The sequence below is a fragment of the Drosophila persimilis genome, unplaced genomic scaffold (assembly GCF_003286085.1).
Source record: "Drosophila persimilis strain 14011-0111.01,24,50 unplaced genomic scaffold, DperRS2 tig00000431-arrow-pilon, whole genome shotgun sequence".
Taxonomy (NCBI): Eukaryota; Metazoa; Arthropoda; class Insecta; order Diptera; family Drosophilidae; genus Drosophila; species Drosophila persimilis.
In genome coordinates, this window is record NW_020825312.1 from 1,780,455 (window position 1) to 1,796,306 (window position 15,852).

General features: G+C 46.5%; 5 protein-coding genes across 5 annotated transcripts; 3 read left to right on the forward strand and 2 right to left on the reverse strand.

Moving 5' to 3' along the window:
• The first annotated feature begins 7,349 nt into the window (after positions 1 to 7,349).
• LOC6596053 (elongation of very long chain fatty acids protein 4) lies at positions 7,350 to 8,399 on the forward strand. Its single transcript, XM_002021201.1, has 4 exons — positions 7,350 to 7,531; positions 7,609 to 7,771; positions 7,875 to 8,046; positions 8,101 to 8,399. Exons 1-4 carry the CDS (start codon positions 7,350 to 7,352, stop codon positions 8,397 to 8,399), a joined length of 816 nt encoding a protein of 271 aa, XP_002021237.1.
• Positions 8,400 to 8,401: 2 nt separating this feature from the next.
• Positions 8,402 to 10,314, reverse strand: LOC6596052 (nedd8-activating enzyme E1 regulatory subunit). Its single transcript, XM_002021200.2, has 6 exons — positions 10,231 to 10,314; positions 10,007 to 10,171; positions 9,310 to 9,955; positions 8,920 to 9,253; positions 8,608 to 8,856; positions 8,402 to 8,548 (listed from the first exon to the last, which is right to left on the reverse strand). Exons 1-6 carry the CDS (start codon positions 10,296 to 10,298, stop codon positions 8,436 to 8,438), a joined length of 1,575 nt encoding a protein of 524 aa, XP_002021236.1. The 5' UTR covers positions 10,299 to 10,314; the 3' UTR covers positions 8,402 to 8,435.
• A 569-nt stretch (positions 10,315 to 10,883) lies between these two features.
• On the reverse strand, positions 10,884 to 12,023 carry LOC113566024. Its single transcript, XM_026989769.1, has 2 exons — positions 11,965 to 12,023; positions 10,884 to 11,370 (listed from the first exon to the last, which is right to left on the reverse strand). The coding sequence occupies exons 1-2, from the start codon at positions 12,011 to 12,013 to the stop codon at positions 11,321 to 11,323; spliced, it is 99 nt and encodes a 32-aa protein (XP_026845570.1). The 5' UTR covers positions 12,014 to 12,023; the 3' UTR covers positions 10,884 to 11,320.
• Positions 11,347 to 12,056, forward strand: LOC6596051 (CCAAT/enhancer-binding protein gamma). The gene is made up of 2 exons (XM_002021199.2): positions 11,347 to 11,471; positions 11,617 to 12,056. Exons 1-2 carry the CDS (start codon positions 11,352 to 11,354, stop codon positions 11,866 to 11,868), a joined length of 372 nt encoding a protein of 123 aa, XP_002021235.1. The 5' UTR covers positions 11,347 to 11,351; the 3' UTR covers positions 11,869 to 12,056.
• Positions 12,057 to 12,698: 642 nt separating this feature from the next.
• LOC6596048 lies at positions 12,699 to 15,509 on the forward strand. Its single transcript, XM_002021196.2, has 3 exons — positions 12,699 to 14,392; positions 14,451 to 14,666; positions 14,730 to 15,509. The coding sequence occupies exons 1-3, from the start codon at positions 12,802 to 12,804 to the stop codon at positions 15,431 to 15,433; spliced, it is 2,511 nt and encodes an 836-aa protein (XP_002021232.2). The 5' UTR covers positions 12,699 to 12,801; the 3' UTR covers positions 15,434 to 15,509.
• Positions 15,510 to 15,852: the final 343 nt, after the last annotated feature.

Genomic DNA, 15,852 nt, shown 5'->3' on the forward strand with positions numbered 1-15,852 from the left:
ATCCCTCAATCAAACACTCAAATGCCACAGCCCGTGGCAATTACGCGTTTCAGGTTGCCATTTGGCCAAATGAACTTACGGCTCATTTGCATCTGATCACGGATGAGTAAGGGCTTATGTTGTAAAGGGAAATAGGAATTTTCTTTATTGAGACTATTACTCGTCGTTCGTCATTTATATTCTCGATGAATTCCAAAAAGTATTAGTCAATGAACATCGCTGAAAGCTCCCAAAGGTGGGCCTTCATTCTTTGGTCTTAGAACTTATTAGAATGTTACCAAAGGTAATAAATTATGAAATGGTAAATGCCGGAAATTCAGCAGCACATATTTGCAGCTTTCTGTAATTGTGAGTTAGACCGATAGAACGGGATATTTACGAGCTGTGTGGCAAGCTAACGGCAGGCCAATGGCCGTTCCAGAAACTTAAACATAAAATGCGTATCCGAGAGGCGTTTAAAAGAGTTTTTCCCCAGCGACGCCAGGACAAAGTGCAAACGCAGCGCCCCAGAGCCAAGTATTTCCCATGGACAGGGGGATTTTGGTAACACAAACACAACAGACTGGACATAAAGCACCACACACACACACTCCACACACATAAAAATACTGGAGACAGAGGAGCACAATGGATTGCATTTGAAATACACAGACGACGTGCCCAGATAAATTTTACCCAGTCCCCAGTACGAAGCCCTAAAAGACGACGACGCTGCAAAAGTTGCAAGACAGTCGGAGCTCCTCCAATACTCGGGAACGAAGACCGGGACCTGGACGGGGACTGGGACTGGGGGACGGGGACTGGGGGACCCTTCCATGCTGACTTTGAAACTTATGCGCCAGCCGTTAAGCTCGGCTCAATGTGTTGTTTTGCCACCCCCACCCCCAACCCCAACGCCTGCCCCCCAAAAAAGTCTCCCGAGTTCTCCATTTCTCTCCGGTTGTGTGCGTGGAAAAGCAGCTTAAGCATGCACATTCGCATAAGGAAACGGATGAAGAAGTTGCAGAATAAGTAAGCTGCACCAGCTCATACGAATTTCATATACGAGTATACTCGTACTCTGGATGCCACCGGACAAGGAGTACAGCGTGGCGACCACAGAGATACTCTTTTTTTCCCCCCTGTATATCCTTTTTCATGCAAAGCCTAGAGATCCACAAAGGATGGATAAGCAGCCGAATGCCATCAACGAAGTCAGCCTGTTATGCCCTTTCCCCTTTTCTGAGATTACTGGGTATAAATGCTCATAAATATTCCTCTCCATAAGAAAAAATAAACCCTATAAAAACAAAATGGAGAATGCAGAATTGCACAAGAGGTTTCTCTCTTACCGATGCTGTTGTGGTGTCCAGCAATTTTCGAGTGTCGCCTGAAAATATTGCCAGCCTGCCAGCTTAAGGGTACCCGATTATTTTGGACAAGTACTACTACAAGTACTTGTACTATATTAGAACGGCAGCAGAAGTTCTGAGAAATAAGTACTTTATTTTATTATTTCCTGCGGACATAGGTCGGTAGGAACTTTATTGATTTTGCATTGGGAAATACTTAATGAACAAAGCTGCAGGTCAGGAAGGGCTCTAATTAGATTTATAACATTTTTGGATGAATCATACCAACACAAACATAGCCATGTCTTTTCTCTCCATTGAGAAATTTTTAATTTATTTAATGGAAAATATATACTATACGAGTATGTGCACAAAACTCAGCAGCTCGAAAGTTAAATTTCCATTTCATTAGCTCTGTAAGTCGCCCAAGTGGCAAGAGTACTCTTCCTCGCGAGCCAAGCTTAAATGACCAAAACATTTTTATAACTTAATTAAACACTGATTTTCCTTTCACATTTTATGGACATTTTCACACTGCACGGAACCCCCCGGACCCAAAGGCACGTCCCCATTCCGAAGGAATAGAAGGAAAGCAGGCAAAAAAAACACAAACTGTTGGAGAAAATGAAGTTCTATTCGATTTGTTTTATTGTCCATTGCTTTGGTTGGTGTTGGTTTTGGGCGAGTTTTCGGTGGAGGGTTTCTGGGTAGAGTAGGGGGGTTTTTTTTTGGGTTGGTCTCTGGTCTGGATGGCTGGCTGGTTGGTTCTGTGGTCAGCTGCCAACTGAGAGTATTAGTTATATATGCTGTGTCGGCTATTTTGGGACCACTGGCAGCGGCAACAAAGTTATTTTGTGAAACTGCCAATTGCCGGACTTACTTTTTGTTCATGCCAATGGTACCAGAGCCAGTGCCAGTGCCAGTGTCATAGCCAGTGGCAGTGGCAGTGCCAGTGCCACATGCCACACGGCCATGTTCTAGTTCTGTTTCGAATCTCCAAACTCCCACTTCTCCCGCCATTTGACAGACAGCCAGCTCTACAATATTAAGTTGAGGCTCCTTTTTGTCCTGGCCGGCTTTCGGCTTATTTCGTTTTTCGTTTTTCGCCTCTGGCTGCGAGTTATGATGGAACGAGGAAACCTTTTGGCCAGAGCCGCACTTTAATTAGAGCCACGAGGTGTCAATGGCTGGGAGTAATCAGTTTAATAGCTCTCTGTGTGGGCATATTTTAGCGGAATAAAGTCATTAAAATGCAATTAAAAATCGTGCAAAATGTTGAACAACTTTCTCTGCTCTCCTGCTGTTGCCTTTTGCCTGCTAATACGCGCGTTTGTAAATTTTCTTAGCTCAATTTAATTAATTTATTACAGAGCGAAAGCAGCACCCACAAAGGGGAGGGTGCGGTATATGCTTTCCAAGGGTCCTGTGGCTGTGATGTACTAAACTTGATAGACTTGGATTAATGGTACGCCGTTCCCTGGCCCGAGGTGGCACAGGCTCAAGTTTTTTTGGGTGAGAGTATACAAATAGTTTATGGGTTAAATATTTATTGCTGGCGAGCAGGTATCCTCAGGCATCTGTTATACATTTTTCTCTGTTCGAAAGTGAACTAATGTTTATTTTAATTGATAGATTTCGATGCAAATGGACTGCATTTAATCAATTAGTATATACAATGAATTTCCAGTCTGACTGCAGTCCTTCTGGAGTTTGTCTTCTAATCTGTTTGCTTTTCCCCTGAAATCGTGAAACAGAATTCAATTCTCTTGAAAATAAATCCGTCTTTCTCGGATAAATACAGGGATCCACCGAACCATCCGCTCCCAAATTGAGTGCCAAAGAATGAAGCCAAAGTGGTTAACCATTAGTTTCACTCGCTTGAGATGGTGTGCCCCAAATGCATGGGATACTGCTCCTTCTTGTCCTCTGCATTAGTCCTGTTGTGTGCAGGTCTGTAGCCACGTCGAAGCCATGACAAATGTATTGTAAATAACGCGTATCAAGGCGATGCGACAAGGATGCCAAGGACTCGTGGCAACAGCTCAGCCAGCGGCAAGACAAATAAAATATGTTGCACACTCTGACACGCACAGTTGCACCTGGGGAAGAGATAGAGATGGAGATGGAGATGGAGAGAGAGCCAAGAAAAATGACTCTCATACAGCCAGAGAGATACAATTTATGGGTACAGTACAGTCTGCAACAAGTACGAAAGGATAACCTCACATAATGATACAATAGCTTAAGGACCAGTATTCCCTCGGCTGATTAGCGAAATTGAAATTGAAATCGAAATAAGTGAAGCCTAATCAAAATCTGATTCAGAAACGCCCCTCCACAAGGTATTTCCACAATCATGCCTTTCTCGCACTTCGTGAATACCCAGCGAGAACAGTTTGCCACATTCCCATTGAGCCGGAAATGTGCAGGAAATGCGAGTAAACACGGAAAGCGATTCGACTTGACAGTGGATGGCCATCGATACGAAATGGCAATGGCGTGGGCGACGGCGATGGCGATGGCGATGGCGACAGGGAAATGGGTAATGGGTGGATGGCGAACCATAAGCTAGTAGGTCGGGGGTCAGTGGCATTTTCCTTTCAATAAACTCCCCCCCACACCCCCAAAGAATAACAGGGAGAAGTACCGACCTCCAATGCCAGCTTCACTTGCTTCATGATATTTTCTCTCTTTTGTCACTGACAGCAATTGCTCTCCGCTGTCAATGGCCGCATATTGATACTCCGTATAATGATGCCAAAAACCAGTGTCCAGGGTCCACTGAAGGTCGATTTTGTGGTGCACCAGGAACGATGCTGATGATATCTTTGTGTATTATTGTGGGACTATTGTTGTTTGAAAGTGTATTTAAGGCTGCTCGAAGAGTGAGTGAGGAAAAGGTACGGATATTCATGGGATACCTTGGGAGGTAAATATTTCCAATAGTCCTTTTCTATTTTCAATGATTTACAATAGCTCTCCGTTGCTTTTTCTATTGTTTTTTACGAAAGTTCTCTTAAAGCTTTACCAAAACAAAAGGCAATACTATCAAAAAGAGTTCAGCAGTTCAATAGAATTCTAATCAATCTCGCGTTTGAATACACTCGCATATGCACATACTCGTACATAACTTTTTCATTTAAACCCCCTGATCCCTCTCCACTGACCGCTGACACATCCATCCATGTCCAGGGGGGTCAAAAGCTGACAAAAACTGAAATGGACTGCCAGAATTTCATCATCACAGCGACTGGTTACAGCAGGGACATGGGACCATTGCAGGAGAGTGCTCCTAACATCTGTCCAGCGGAACGTACATAAAGTTGTGCGGAACAAAACTGTAATCTATTTAATAACTCACGGGGTCCACGGGGCTTCAACAGTGTCAACGCGATGAACTACAAACGAGTGGCGTCCCACGACATTGTAGAGCAGGTACCGGAGCCCCTATCCATGACGGAGGTGCAATAGTAGCCCCTCTTCATGATGAAAGAGCTATAGTGTCCCCCACTATGATGGAAGGGGGGAATCCTCCATCGTCAATGGAGCTCAAACACCTTTGACCTCTGGCAAAGCAACATACGTTTGCCCTACCCGGTGCCACAGCAATGCTTGGCCACAAAAATAAATTATTCAATGCCCTGTGAACGGTCCAATGGATCGGTACGGACATACATATATGTATGTATGTGTATGTATGTATGTATGGGTTTATGTATGCATTTGTAGGAGTATTTCCCCGTGTTTGAAAAGGTGAGAGGAAGTCCGGCCTGGAGAATGGAAATGACAAAATAACATCGCCGAAAGGCAACAGGACGGACATCTATCCATCAAATGTATTTGTCAATGCTCCAAAAACAAAAAAAAAGAACTTTGTATGCAGTTGAAAAGTGCATAAAAATGTCATAGCTAGAGGTGAACAGGATATAGTGGGGACAATGCGATTACGCAATGGAAGAACATCAAAGGATACAACAAAGGATTATCTATCTATATGTACTCGTATGTATAGCTTTGACTTTAATTCCCAGAGTCTGCTGTAGTATAATTAATAAATTAATCCGTGTCCTACCCCCTTTGAAGAACCATGGCAACATATACCCATCTCTAGAAGAGTGACTGGAAAATGATGGAAGGTTCGGGTGGGGTGGGGCGGGGTGGAGTGGAGTGCTGATTATAACAATCAAACTAACTCAATTATACGCATACGTAGGCACGCACAGGCCCGGTTGCGGATATATGTATAGAGGGGGAGTTGGAGGCTGGGCGGGGAACAGGACATGCGTGGCCGCAGGACATGATGGCATATGTGCAACTTCCGGATGGGAAGCAAAGCTAGGCGGTAAGCCGCAGAAAAGGCATGGCACGGCAGGGCATGGAATGTCGATGTGGGCCATCGCTGAAACAGGCCCAAACCCATTTTGAGGCGAGACTGAATTGTGACATTATTTTAATGAAAATTGACTCTTGATTCAAGGGGCGGGGCAGCACTTTCAGCCCACTTGCAACCCGCATGATTGAGCCCATAATATGGGGTCCAACTGCTGCGCTGCGGTCAAAATGCGATACAATTGCCTTTTACGAGGTTACCAAAACAAGGCTTACAATATAATAACGCGCCAACATCTTTCAATGACTCTCGGAGAGCCAAAAAGCAGAACAGAACTGGAAGTGGAAGTGGAAGTGAGGACGAACCCTTTGGACGCAGCTGCTCCTCGGATGGCATTGGCAGTCCAAAATGGAAACAGCAAACGGCAGCAACATCGGAAGAACACTCGGCACAAAGTGCCAGAGGTGCAAACACGTACAGTAATACAAATAAAGAAAACAATAATAGAAAATGGACTCGAAGCCAGAGACATGAAAAGCCAAAGGGCCAAAAGCCAGAGAAAAGCGCAAACAACAACGAGCGAGCGCTCAGGGCATACGACTGGAGACTGCCTGTAGAAATATGTATGTACAAATGTACTTTAAAGAATATGAAATACCCTTCGTTTAAGAGGAGATGGATAGTTGGAGATACATATGTATCTTACCAACTATTCCTAATTTCTCGCTACGATACATAAAAGGTTCCGTATTAATTCCAAATTCGTTGCTTAAATCATAATTAAAGCTCCGACCCCGACCTGTTTAATATCGTGCCCGTTATAGCCCTCCTAAGTAAGTGCTTCCCTTCCTTATTCCCATTCGAAACCTGAAATCAAAGAGTGAAACTCCAGATGCCTCTGCCACGATAAGAGTATTCTTGGCAAACTGCTACACCCTCTTGGAACGTCTTAGGGAAATGTTTGTTTTTCGTTTTTGGCTTTCAGGAAACCCATCCTCCCCTCCCCTCCGCGCCCCACCCCCTCATCCAACACCACACCTATCCACGAACCCTGCTCACGTTGCACTCTTCATTGTGCCCCCCCAATTTTTGCTCCTCCTGCAACTGCACTTGCAACTGCAACTGTAACTGCAACTGCAATTGCACTTTTCAATATTGATGATGGGACGCCACAAAAGATACGAATATACTAGTATACGTACTGCGAGTAAGTACGTATATTTAACGCTTCATTGATTAAGAGGCAAGTGGAAGGCGGAGAGTAAATGCATCTGCTTAATCAAGATATCAATGGGAGTTTAATTCTCGTGTGCGAAATATATGGTAAATATATAGTATAGACAACAAAGGATTGCATTCTACACTGCATTTGAAATGCAACTCAATGCTGAGATTATGCTTCGCCTTCTCCCTCAATCAATTGAAAGTGCTATCAGACATCAGAGAGGTTTCAGGTAAAACCCAGATCAGACCTGACCTGGCCTCCCCAACTTTAACGCTTCAGTGCAGGGGTTAGATCTAATTAAACGTGGCATTGGAATATGTAAACGCATCAGCAGTCAGGGTCAACATTTAGCCATATAAAAGACGTATGCCGTTGCGGGCACGCATTCAGTTTTGGCCAAGAATTCGCCTTAAAGCCAACGTCCAACGTTCAGCGCCCAACGCCCAACGCCCAACGTCCAACGATGTCGTTCAATGGCAGCACGAAAATTGGTTTCCCCGGCATTGGCAGCTATCCGTATCCATTTGCCGAGCTGGCGGATGAGCGCACACGGACGTGGCCGCTGGTGGAGTCGCCTTGGAATGCAGCCGTCCTGCTGGCCTTGTATTTGCTGATGGTGCGCTATGCACCCAAATGGATGGCCAGGTGAGGACCCGGCCCCGGCCCCATTCCTTTGCGCCCTCTTATACGACGTACAATGCCTCATGACAGCTTGAACACAGGTACAAACCGATGCAGCTGCGTGGCCCATTGTTCTGCCACAACCTGGCTATGACGTTGCTGAATGCCCACATATGCCTGGAGCTTTTTACGGCGTCGCGAGCCCTCAACTATAGCATCAGCTGTCAGCCGTGTCGGTTGAGCTATAGCCCCCATGAAATGCGTGTAAGTTTTGTGTGGCAAAACGGTTGGAACCCTCGGCTCTTTGGACCCGGGTCTCTGTCCCGCAGAAAGAGAATCAAATTGAGTGAATCTTTTGTAAATGCAGATTGCCGCGGCCTTTTGGTGGTTCTACATCTCAAAAATTCTTGAATTTGCCGACACGGGCTTTTTCATCCTGCGCCAGAAGTGGTCACAATTGAGCTTCCTGCATGTCTACCATCATAGCACCATGTTTGCCATGTGCTGGATCGTTGTCAAGTGGATACCGACCGGCTCGAGTGAGTCTCACCTAAAGCCTCATCCTATCGCTGTCTCTATCTCTCCCTCCACAGCCTTTCTGCCAGCCATGATGAACTCTTTCGTGCACATCATTATGTACGGCTATTACGCGCTGAGTGTGCTGGGACCTCGTATCCAGCCGTATCTTTGGTGGAAACGCTACTTGACTGCCTTGCAGCTTGTGCAGTTTGCCATTGGCCTCGCCTGGGGCTCGCAGGCCATCATCCGGAGATGCGAGTACCACACCTGGGTTAGTCTCACTGGAGTCGCCTACATGCTAACGTTTCTCTACCTCTTTGGCCGCTTTTATGCCCAAAAATACAGGGTCAAGCATCGTAAATACAAGAAATAAAGTTCTGAGCCAACAATTGTATGAAAAACCATTCGTTTACAACTTCAACGTGACACTTTCAGTGCTTACAGCATTGTAGATAAAGGTATTATCAATGGGCTTATATTGTTTGGTAACAATCTTGATGACTTCCTGGGCAGCACAGCCACCTGCAAGGTAGATTAAAGGATTAGCTGAGATCTTCTATAGAACTCCGTACTCTGCTCACCAATAAATGCGGAGACGGCATGCAGCTCCGCGCCGCCGTAGCGGCAGATCTCGTGAAGTACATCATCGCTGATAGTCGCATGGGTGCCCAAGTCGCTTAGCATTTTGCTAGCAATTGTCTTTAGGCGTCCAATGTCCTGTTCGGCAGTGCACTCGCCGGGAATATGGCCGCATTCGCTGAGAAAACGCTCATAGGCGCGCAGGGCAAAGTTATAGGCGGTAAGATTGTCCTGGACCTCATTTTCCTCCACTGAAAGAACAAAGCGTGGATCAAACTCGAGAACTATAGAGCTCAAAGCGGGGCAGAACTCACCCAATGGCAAAAGGCGACTGTTTCTCTCGTAATCTTCTGCAATGCGTGTCCCACGCATTACCGTCAGACCGGCCGCCTCACGGCAAAACGATCTCACGCTTCGCTCGTCAATGGTGTCTGGGGGCAGGGACAGCTGCTTGAGGTAGTCCTGGCACTTGTGGTACACCTGATCAGCATCCTGTAGCGCCTGCTGGCGATAGATGTTTTGCAGGGCAATGTACGAGTCCGTGTTGGCCGTCATGTCGGGCAGGACACCAGGCAAAGGCAGATGTCCGTTATTATCGTGTGTTAAAAAGCTCTTCAACGCCTTGGCCATGATCCAGAAAACGTTGCTCTGTGTGTAGAACGATACTCAGTTACCTTTGTCCAAATACCTACAATTAGATGTACCTTCTTGGTCAGTAGCTCGCACGCTTCGTCCTCGAATATGGCTTTGAGAGATGCCGGCACTGTGGCTGCACCGAACGCTGTATTAACTGCCTTGATGGCCTCCTCGTAGTTCTCCTCGTCTGCGTTCATCTCTTTTCTGATTGCTTCGCGCAGTTGGTTCTTCTCCTTGTAGTTTTTGGGAGTCTTGTGACCATCCGTCTGCTCCTTCTGCCAGAGTCTGAGGTATTTGTGCAGCACTAGCAGCCAGGGCACTTTGCTGGTTACTTCTGTGTTCTCGAGATGGCCGCGCAGTGCCTCGAACGGATGGTCCAGACGTAAGTCGAACTGAGGATTGTCCGGATGGGCCTCCACAATACAATGTTCACGTATCTGAAGGCGTATGGTGCCCATCATGCCCAGCGAACGGCAATACAGCAGCGGCACATTCGAATCCCAGAGGCGTTTCGAAAGCAACAGCAAGGTTTTCTCGTTCAGGTTCGAAGCTATGACCAGGTCAAAGCTGTCAAAGAAATTCGGCCGATTTTCCAGAAGGTAGTCCACACTTTCATCTACATAGTCGCCGTTGACATCGGGATTAAGCTCCTGCAGGAGCTGCTTGCATGCCAACGCTTTCGATTTGCCAATGTAGCTGGCGTCCAGAAAGAAACTGAGGAGGGAGACCCGTTAGGCTGCATTCTGGCCAATATGTCGGACTCACTTGTTGCCCAGATCCTCCTCCTTGACGGTGCTGCCATCTGCCACCGTAAATCCGCCGATCCCAGGCAGCACAAGCCCCTTGGCTGTCTCACAGCCGACAGCGGTGACATTCACTAAGCAAATGGTAGCCGCCTCCAGCAGCGTCTGTCCATGCTCGCCCCAAAGCCTGCACAAAGCAGATTAAATTAGTGTCAGTTCCGTTTGCTTCAAGGAGTCTTCCTTTACCTGATTTGTCTATCATATTTCTTGCTTTTATCGGATAATTCCGGAGACTTTGGTGCAGGCGAAGACATTTTTGGCAAGTTAAAATGCAAAATACGCCGGGTTCGCGATTCTCAGAAATATACTGAAATATACCACTTTAAAATATACCATTAAAATACCGATACAAAAAACGAAATTAACCCACTTGAACCGCACTCTATTTAAATGGCTAAACAACTTGAGTTAAACCAGGAATGTCAATTCTTCTTTTAGATGCATACTTCTTATTTTCTTGAAACAAAAATTACCACGATATCTTTCACCTGAGCTGCGCTAAAATTCTTCAAGTTTCATAATTTTCGTGCAGCGTATAATACTGGTCGACAATGGGTTAATCTTCCTCTGTCCATGATCGGAAATCAAATTCCTCGATTTTGATATTCGGTTTAATATTATACTAGTTAGCTGACATGCTCTGCCCTGAATTATAGGCCAAAATAGGCTAATTTTGGGGACGTCATTTTTCTACTAATGGAAATATTTTGTTTTCAAAGCTGAGTTGAAACATTACTAAGCAATATACTGTATGGTGACTCGGCCCGGGTTGCAAATGAATCAGTCTAGTGCTGGTAGTGCTCTTGGCAGCCTAGCGATTTTAAATACAATTCGAAATCTTTCTTAAAACATTTATTATCTATTACGTATTACATTTTGATTTATTATTATTGCATACAAGAAATCAGTCTTTACAAATAAATTGTATTAACATTGAATAAATAATAAGGCTACAAATTCTGAGCAAACGGAAATCTTGGCTGGCTTTGTGTGGGCGGTGAAGGATTGCGGGTGTATATGCTATTTAAATCTGGTATATTGTTCATAACTTTTGTTGCTAATTAAATATAATTTAATTTTATAATACCGCAAAACTTATTGTCCGCTGGGCAATACTGCGACTGCGCATTTTCCAACACTCGCTCAAGAGCAACCATCTGTTTTCCATCTCCTCTTTGGTAACATCATTCGCGCTGTAATTTCACAACAACACGCTCCGCTGATTGTTGGAGCTACATTGTCCAGCCCCAACAGCTCGCACACGACTCGAATTGATCTAAATACAAATTAAAATAATTACGGAGAGTATGCCAGCCAGAAGGAGAACTGCGACGGCGGAAGCGTCGAGCAGCAAAGACGCGGAATCGCCGATGAGTCCACAATCAGATGATCCCGCATACAAATTGAAAAGAAAAAAGAACAATGAGGTAAGTGCCATGTAAAGATACGAGTAGGCATGCTTGTGGAGGGAGGGAAACATGTTGCTAGCCTAGATCTCCCAGTCTGACGATGACCGGTCCAAAAATAACCACACTATAACTTATTGATTTATCTTGTTTCATTTCTGTGCAGGCAGTGCAGCGCACACGCGAGAAGACAAAGAAGTCGGCCGAGGACCGCAAGAAGCGCATCGAGAAGTTGAAACAGGAGAACGAGCAGCTCAAGGTGAAGATTAAGTCGGGAAAGAAGCACATTGCCACGCTGCGGGAACTGATCATACAGGGCGAGAAGACCGAGGATCATCATCGCATCATACAGGAGATTTTGGGTGCTCCCGACTCTGACAACGACGACGAAGATGACGACGATGATCCCAGCAGCTAAATTGTAGCAGCATGACCAACGAGCAATTGCTTTTAATTTACTTTATACTATTCACCTACTTTTAAGCATAAACTGTGTATATGTGTGTGTACTAACCGTCGTAGACGTCCAGCTTTTCCATGTGCAGGCTGAAGACCTCGTCCATTTTCGTTATCGCGATTTAGCAAAATAAATCCCCGTAAAATGTAGAATCTTTGGTTTTTTCGAGCGGCTGGGCGTTTTATACCGTTACGCCGCCAGTGCCGTTAAGTCTTGCTCTCTTTGTTGCTATCGATGCTTCCGTTTTTCCAGTGCTGCTGCTGCTTCTGCTACGGCTGCTACTTCCGCCCGTTCCATTGATTTATTGCACTTTTATCATGAACATTAGTTTCAACTGTTGACTGCGTATCGGATTGAATTTTGATTTTGTGATAGGTTGAAATGGGGTTTTTCTGCGTGTAATTAATTGAATTGAAGTCTTCCGCCAATTAGCACCCCCGCACGGATCGGTACGATTCAGATGGAAGATTTTTGGGGCTGGAGCGTAGTAACGTCACATGGCAGGCAGTCGAAACTGAATTGAACGACAGGTAGATCGGACCCAGCTGGGTTGTTGAGCGTTTGGGAATACTGTCGCTTATGGTTGGGCTACGGCTGAACGCTTATTTCCTTATTTTTTATTTATAATTTCACGTAACTTATTTCAGTTGTTTTGGTCTCTCTCTTTCTCTCTTGCTGTAAGTCCGCTCTCTTTGCTGGTGTTGAACAACGTCGCAGACAGACTGCTAATCAGGGCTGCATAGAATAAATTTAAAAATTATATCAGTTTGTTTCCATTTAAAGAATGTCACAAAATTAAATAAATTCAAGTAATAATGCTGATACCCATAAAGACTTTTGAGCCTGAACCCACCAGTTCCAACACTTACCAGCTGAAGAGCCAGATAGCGAAGCATGGAACGAAAACACAAGCGATGCTGTTTCAAGCGTTCCGATTCGATTTGCAGGATGCGAGAAATGCGCGCGTTGCCCAGCTCCAGCGCAGAGAAGCGCAGCCAGCATACTGAGTCGGGGAACTCCATGCCAGCCTCACTCAAAGCTTCGTCCAGCACCGCTTCCCAGATGCCGAAGGATAGCCCCAAGAAACGTTTCCTGTCGTTTATCTGGAGGAACAAGGAGTCCAAGGAGCAGCGCAAGCAGCGCAAATCCTTGAAGCAGGCCAAGATAAAGCGACTGAACACCAACCTCAACATCCCACTGGAGGAGCAGGACATTCGCAAGCTGATCCGGCTCTACTGCAAGCACGACAATCTCTACAACCCGAAGAACTCGTACTACGGCAACAAGGAGATCGACGAGGACTGCTACATCGACATGACCCGGTCCTTTCCCGGCCAGACCAGCGACGATCTGCGCGGCTATCTGGAGGAGCTGAAGAACCTATTCGAGCGGGAGTACACCATAATCGAGAGCGCGTGCCGTAACTACGGAGAGATCATGACCCCCTCCATCCAGTACTACAACGAGTTCCTCTTCCTGGTGCCCTATTTGTGCATCAACTTCGACAAGAACCGGCCGCGCAGCTCCAGCGACCTTGGGCTGCCCAATCGCCCCGCGCCGGACATGTCCAGGTCCGCCTCTAGCATGATATCTCACAAAAAGCCATCTACGACTGATCTGAAGAATGCGCTGGCCACCAATGAGATGCTGCGCAGCAAGATGGTCAATCTTGCTGCCTGTGCCGGCCCCCCCACCCCCTTCTCGCCGGGTGCGTGCTTTGGCAAATGCATGAAGCGAAAACCCGAAAATAAACCCAGCGAAAAGGACATCAAAAAGGAGAAAAAGCCAAAGGAGAAGCAGGTGCAGCAGGAAAATAGCAAACCCATAGAGGAGCAGCAGGCCCCGAGGGAGAATGCTGATGTGGATGGGCAAGTTACCTTCTCTCCCTCCACACAAAAACGGAGCGCGCCCGCAAAACAGTCGAAACCTCAGAACCAGTCCCAGAAGGCCCCAGATACCGAAATGTCCGTGGAATCATCATTCTACTCCACCGAAAAGGAGAAGGAGGTCACAGACCTATCCCGTCAATCGCACATGGACCCAACTACTCCGCCCGATGAAGATGTCCGCCAGCAGCCGAAACCTTGCGGACCACAGAGCTGTCCGTATAGTGTCCCATGCCCGGCGCCTGCTCTCCAGGCCCAGGAGAGCCCTCCCCCAGAACAAACGGGGGGTAATGCCCAACAGGTTCAGATGCTCTGCGATATGATTCGCACAGAACTAACTGCGGCGCCGGATTTCATTTACTTCGATGCCAAGTGGCGGATCATCGAGATACTACGGGAGGTGCACAAACGCCAGCTGGTCCACCTGAAGGGCACACCGATCTGCAACGGAAGACGCTGTCCGCCGGCACCGCCGCAGAAGAAGTGCCCGGCCAAACAGGGTCCGAATCAGTATGCCCCGAGAAGAGCATCGCCAGGGCCGGGACAGAAGAGCGGAGCAACACGCGCATGCGACTGCCAGTTCTGCCGTCGACCCGCGAACTGAGCGCTCCATCCGGCACTATCAGCAAAAACCCTGACCCAGTTACTGGTGATAAGCGCCTAGTGGTGGCTTCCCTGTTTCGGCCGAGCGCGCGGCAGATACAAACTCTCTCGAGATGGCAGTGGAGGCATTTCTGAACAGCTCCAAGCTGCTGCAGCACTGGCCAAGCTGTTTGCTTGGTCTACTTCTCGTTTTGGCCATTAAGTACGTCTTAAACCAGCGGAAAAAGAGTTCCAAGAACTATAGCACCGACAGGGATGGGGATATTGAAAGTATAGTCTTTTTACAAATTCTTCATTATTCAATTCTTCAGTATTCATTTGATTTGCTTCCAGCTGAATTCGAAGAGGAAGCTAGAGGCGACCTGCAGCCCGCTCTGGAGGAGAAGCCGCATGTGCAGTTTGTTCCTGGCCAGACACTCAATCCCAATGGCGCCCGACGCTTCTTGGAACTAGTGCGTGGACGTCGCAGCATCCGCTCGTTCAGTCCCTTGACCAAGCCCAGCCTCGGCGTCATTGAGGACTGCATAAGGGCGGCTGGAACTGCTCCGAGTGGAGCCCACACTGAGCCCTGGACATTTTGCGTGGTGGAGGAGGCCTCAGTAAAGCAATCCGTGCGTGCGATTGTGGAACACGAGGAGCAGATCAATTACAACAAGCGCATGCATCCCCAGTGGGTCACGGATTTGCGGCCGCTCCAAACAAACCATGTGAAGCCGTATCTGACGGATGCTCCCTATCTGATCCTTATTTTTAAGCAGACTTACGGCACCGCCAAGGACGGGCGACGGAAAACGCACTATTACAATGAAATCTCAACGTCCATTTCTGCCGGGATCCTGTTATGCTCCCTCCAGGCGGCGGGCCTGTCATCGCTGGTCACAACTCCCCTGAACTGTGGCCCAGCCCTGAGAGAGCTGCTCGGACGACCTGTGAACGAGAAACTACTGATACTCCTGGCAGTGGGGTATCCGACAGACGATTGCAAGGTGCCAGACTTGAAACGAAAACGTCTGGACGAGATTTTGGTTAAATATTAATATTTACATTTCAAATTACAAAAATGCAATAAACCGGAAAAACGAATATCAATACAAACTGTCGATACACAGGAAATGTGCAGCATTTGCAGTGCAATTTAATCAATTCTATAGTATAATGGTGCCTGTAAAAAAATTTACAATGAAGATTTTTTAGATAATCAATTCTTTCAATAAACAGATATTTTTATACACTATTACAGCACTTCGCTATCGCACATCGATAACAGATAATCGGCATCGGAGGTGAATTCCGATAGCATATGACAATAACGCATATTTTCGGTATATCGGTAAATAATGGTATATTTTTTTGTTGATTTTTGTTTAAAACTTCTTTTATTGATTCATCTAAAAAAATTATGTGTTCATTGCTCGTGGGTGCTAGCTCGCTGGTAATATTAAAAATATATATGAAA

Excerpts from the sequence above, each read along its gene's own strand:
- LOC6596053 (XM_002021201.1), top strand. The coding sequence starts at position 7,350 with ATGTCGTTCAATGGCAGCACGAAAATTGGTTTCCCCGGCATTGGCAGC. Across the intron at positions 7,772-7,874 it reads ATAGCCCCCATGAAATGCGT|ATTGCCGCGGCCTTTTGGTG; the intron begins GTAAGTTTTGTG and ends TTGTAAATGCAG. Across the intron at positions 8,047-8,100 it reads GTGGATACCGACCGGCTCGA|CCTTTCTGCCAGCCATGATG; the intron begins GTGAGTCTCACC and ends CTCCCTCCACAG.
- LOC6596052 (XM_002021200.2), bottom strand. The coding sequence starts at position 10,298 with ATGTCTTCGCCTGCACCAAAGTCTCCGGAATTATCCGATAAAAGCAAG. Across the intron at positions 9,956-10,006 it reads GAGGAGGATCTGGGCAACAA|TTTCTTTCTGGACGCCAGCT; the intron begins GTGAGTCCGACA and ends CTCCCTCCTCAG. Across the intron at positions 9,254-9,309 it reads GCGAGCTACTGACCAAGAAG|AGCAACGTTTTCTGGATCAT; the intron begins GTACATCTAATT and ends TTCTACACACAG.
- LOC6596051 (XM_002021199.2), top strand. The coding sequence starts at position 11,352 with ATGCCAGCCAGAAGGAGAACTGCGACGGCGGAAGCGTCGAGCAGCAAA. Across the intron at positions 11,472-11,616 it reads AAAGAAAAAAGAACAATGAG|GCAGTGCAGCGCACACGCGA; the intron begins GTAAGTGCCATG and ends ATTTCTGTGCAG.
- LOC113566024 (XM_026989769.1), bottom strand. The coding sequence starts at position 12,013 with ATGGACGAGGTCTTCAGCCTGCACATGGAAAAGCTGGACGTCTACGAC. Across the intron at positions 11,371-11,964 it reads AAAGCTGGACGTCTACGACG|TTCTCCTTCTGGCTGGCATA; the intron begins GTTAGTACACAC and ends CCGCCGTCGCAG.
- LOC6596048 (XM_002021196.2), top strand. The coding sequence starts at position 12,802 with ATGGAACGAAAACACAAGCGATGCTGTTTCAAGCGTTCCGATTCGATT. Across the intron at positions 14,393-14,450 it reads GTTCTGCCGTCGACCCGCGA|CGCCTAGTGGTGGCTTCCCT; the intron begins ACTGAGCGCTCC and ends ACTGGTGATAAG. Across the intron at positions 14,667-14,729 it reads CAGGGATGGGGATATTGAAA|CTGAATTCGAAGAGGAAGCT; the intron begins GTATAGTCTTTT and ends ATTTGCTTCCAG.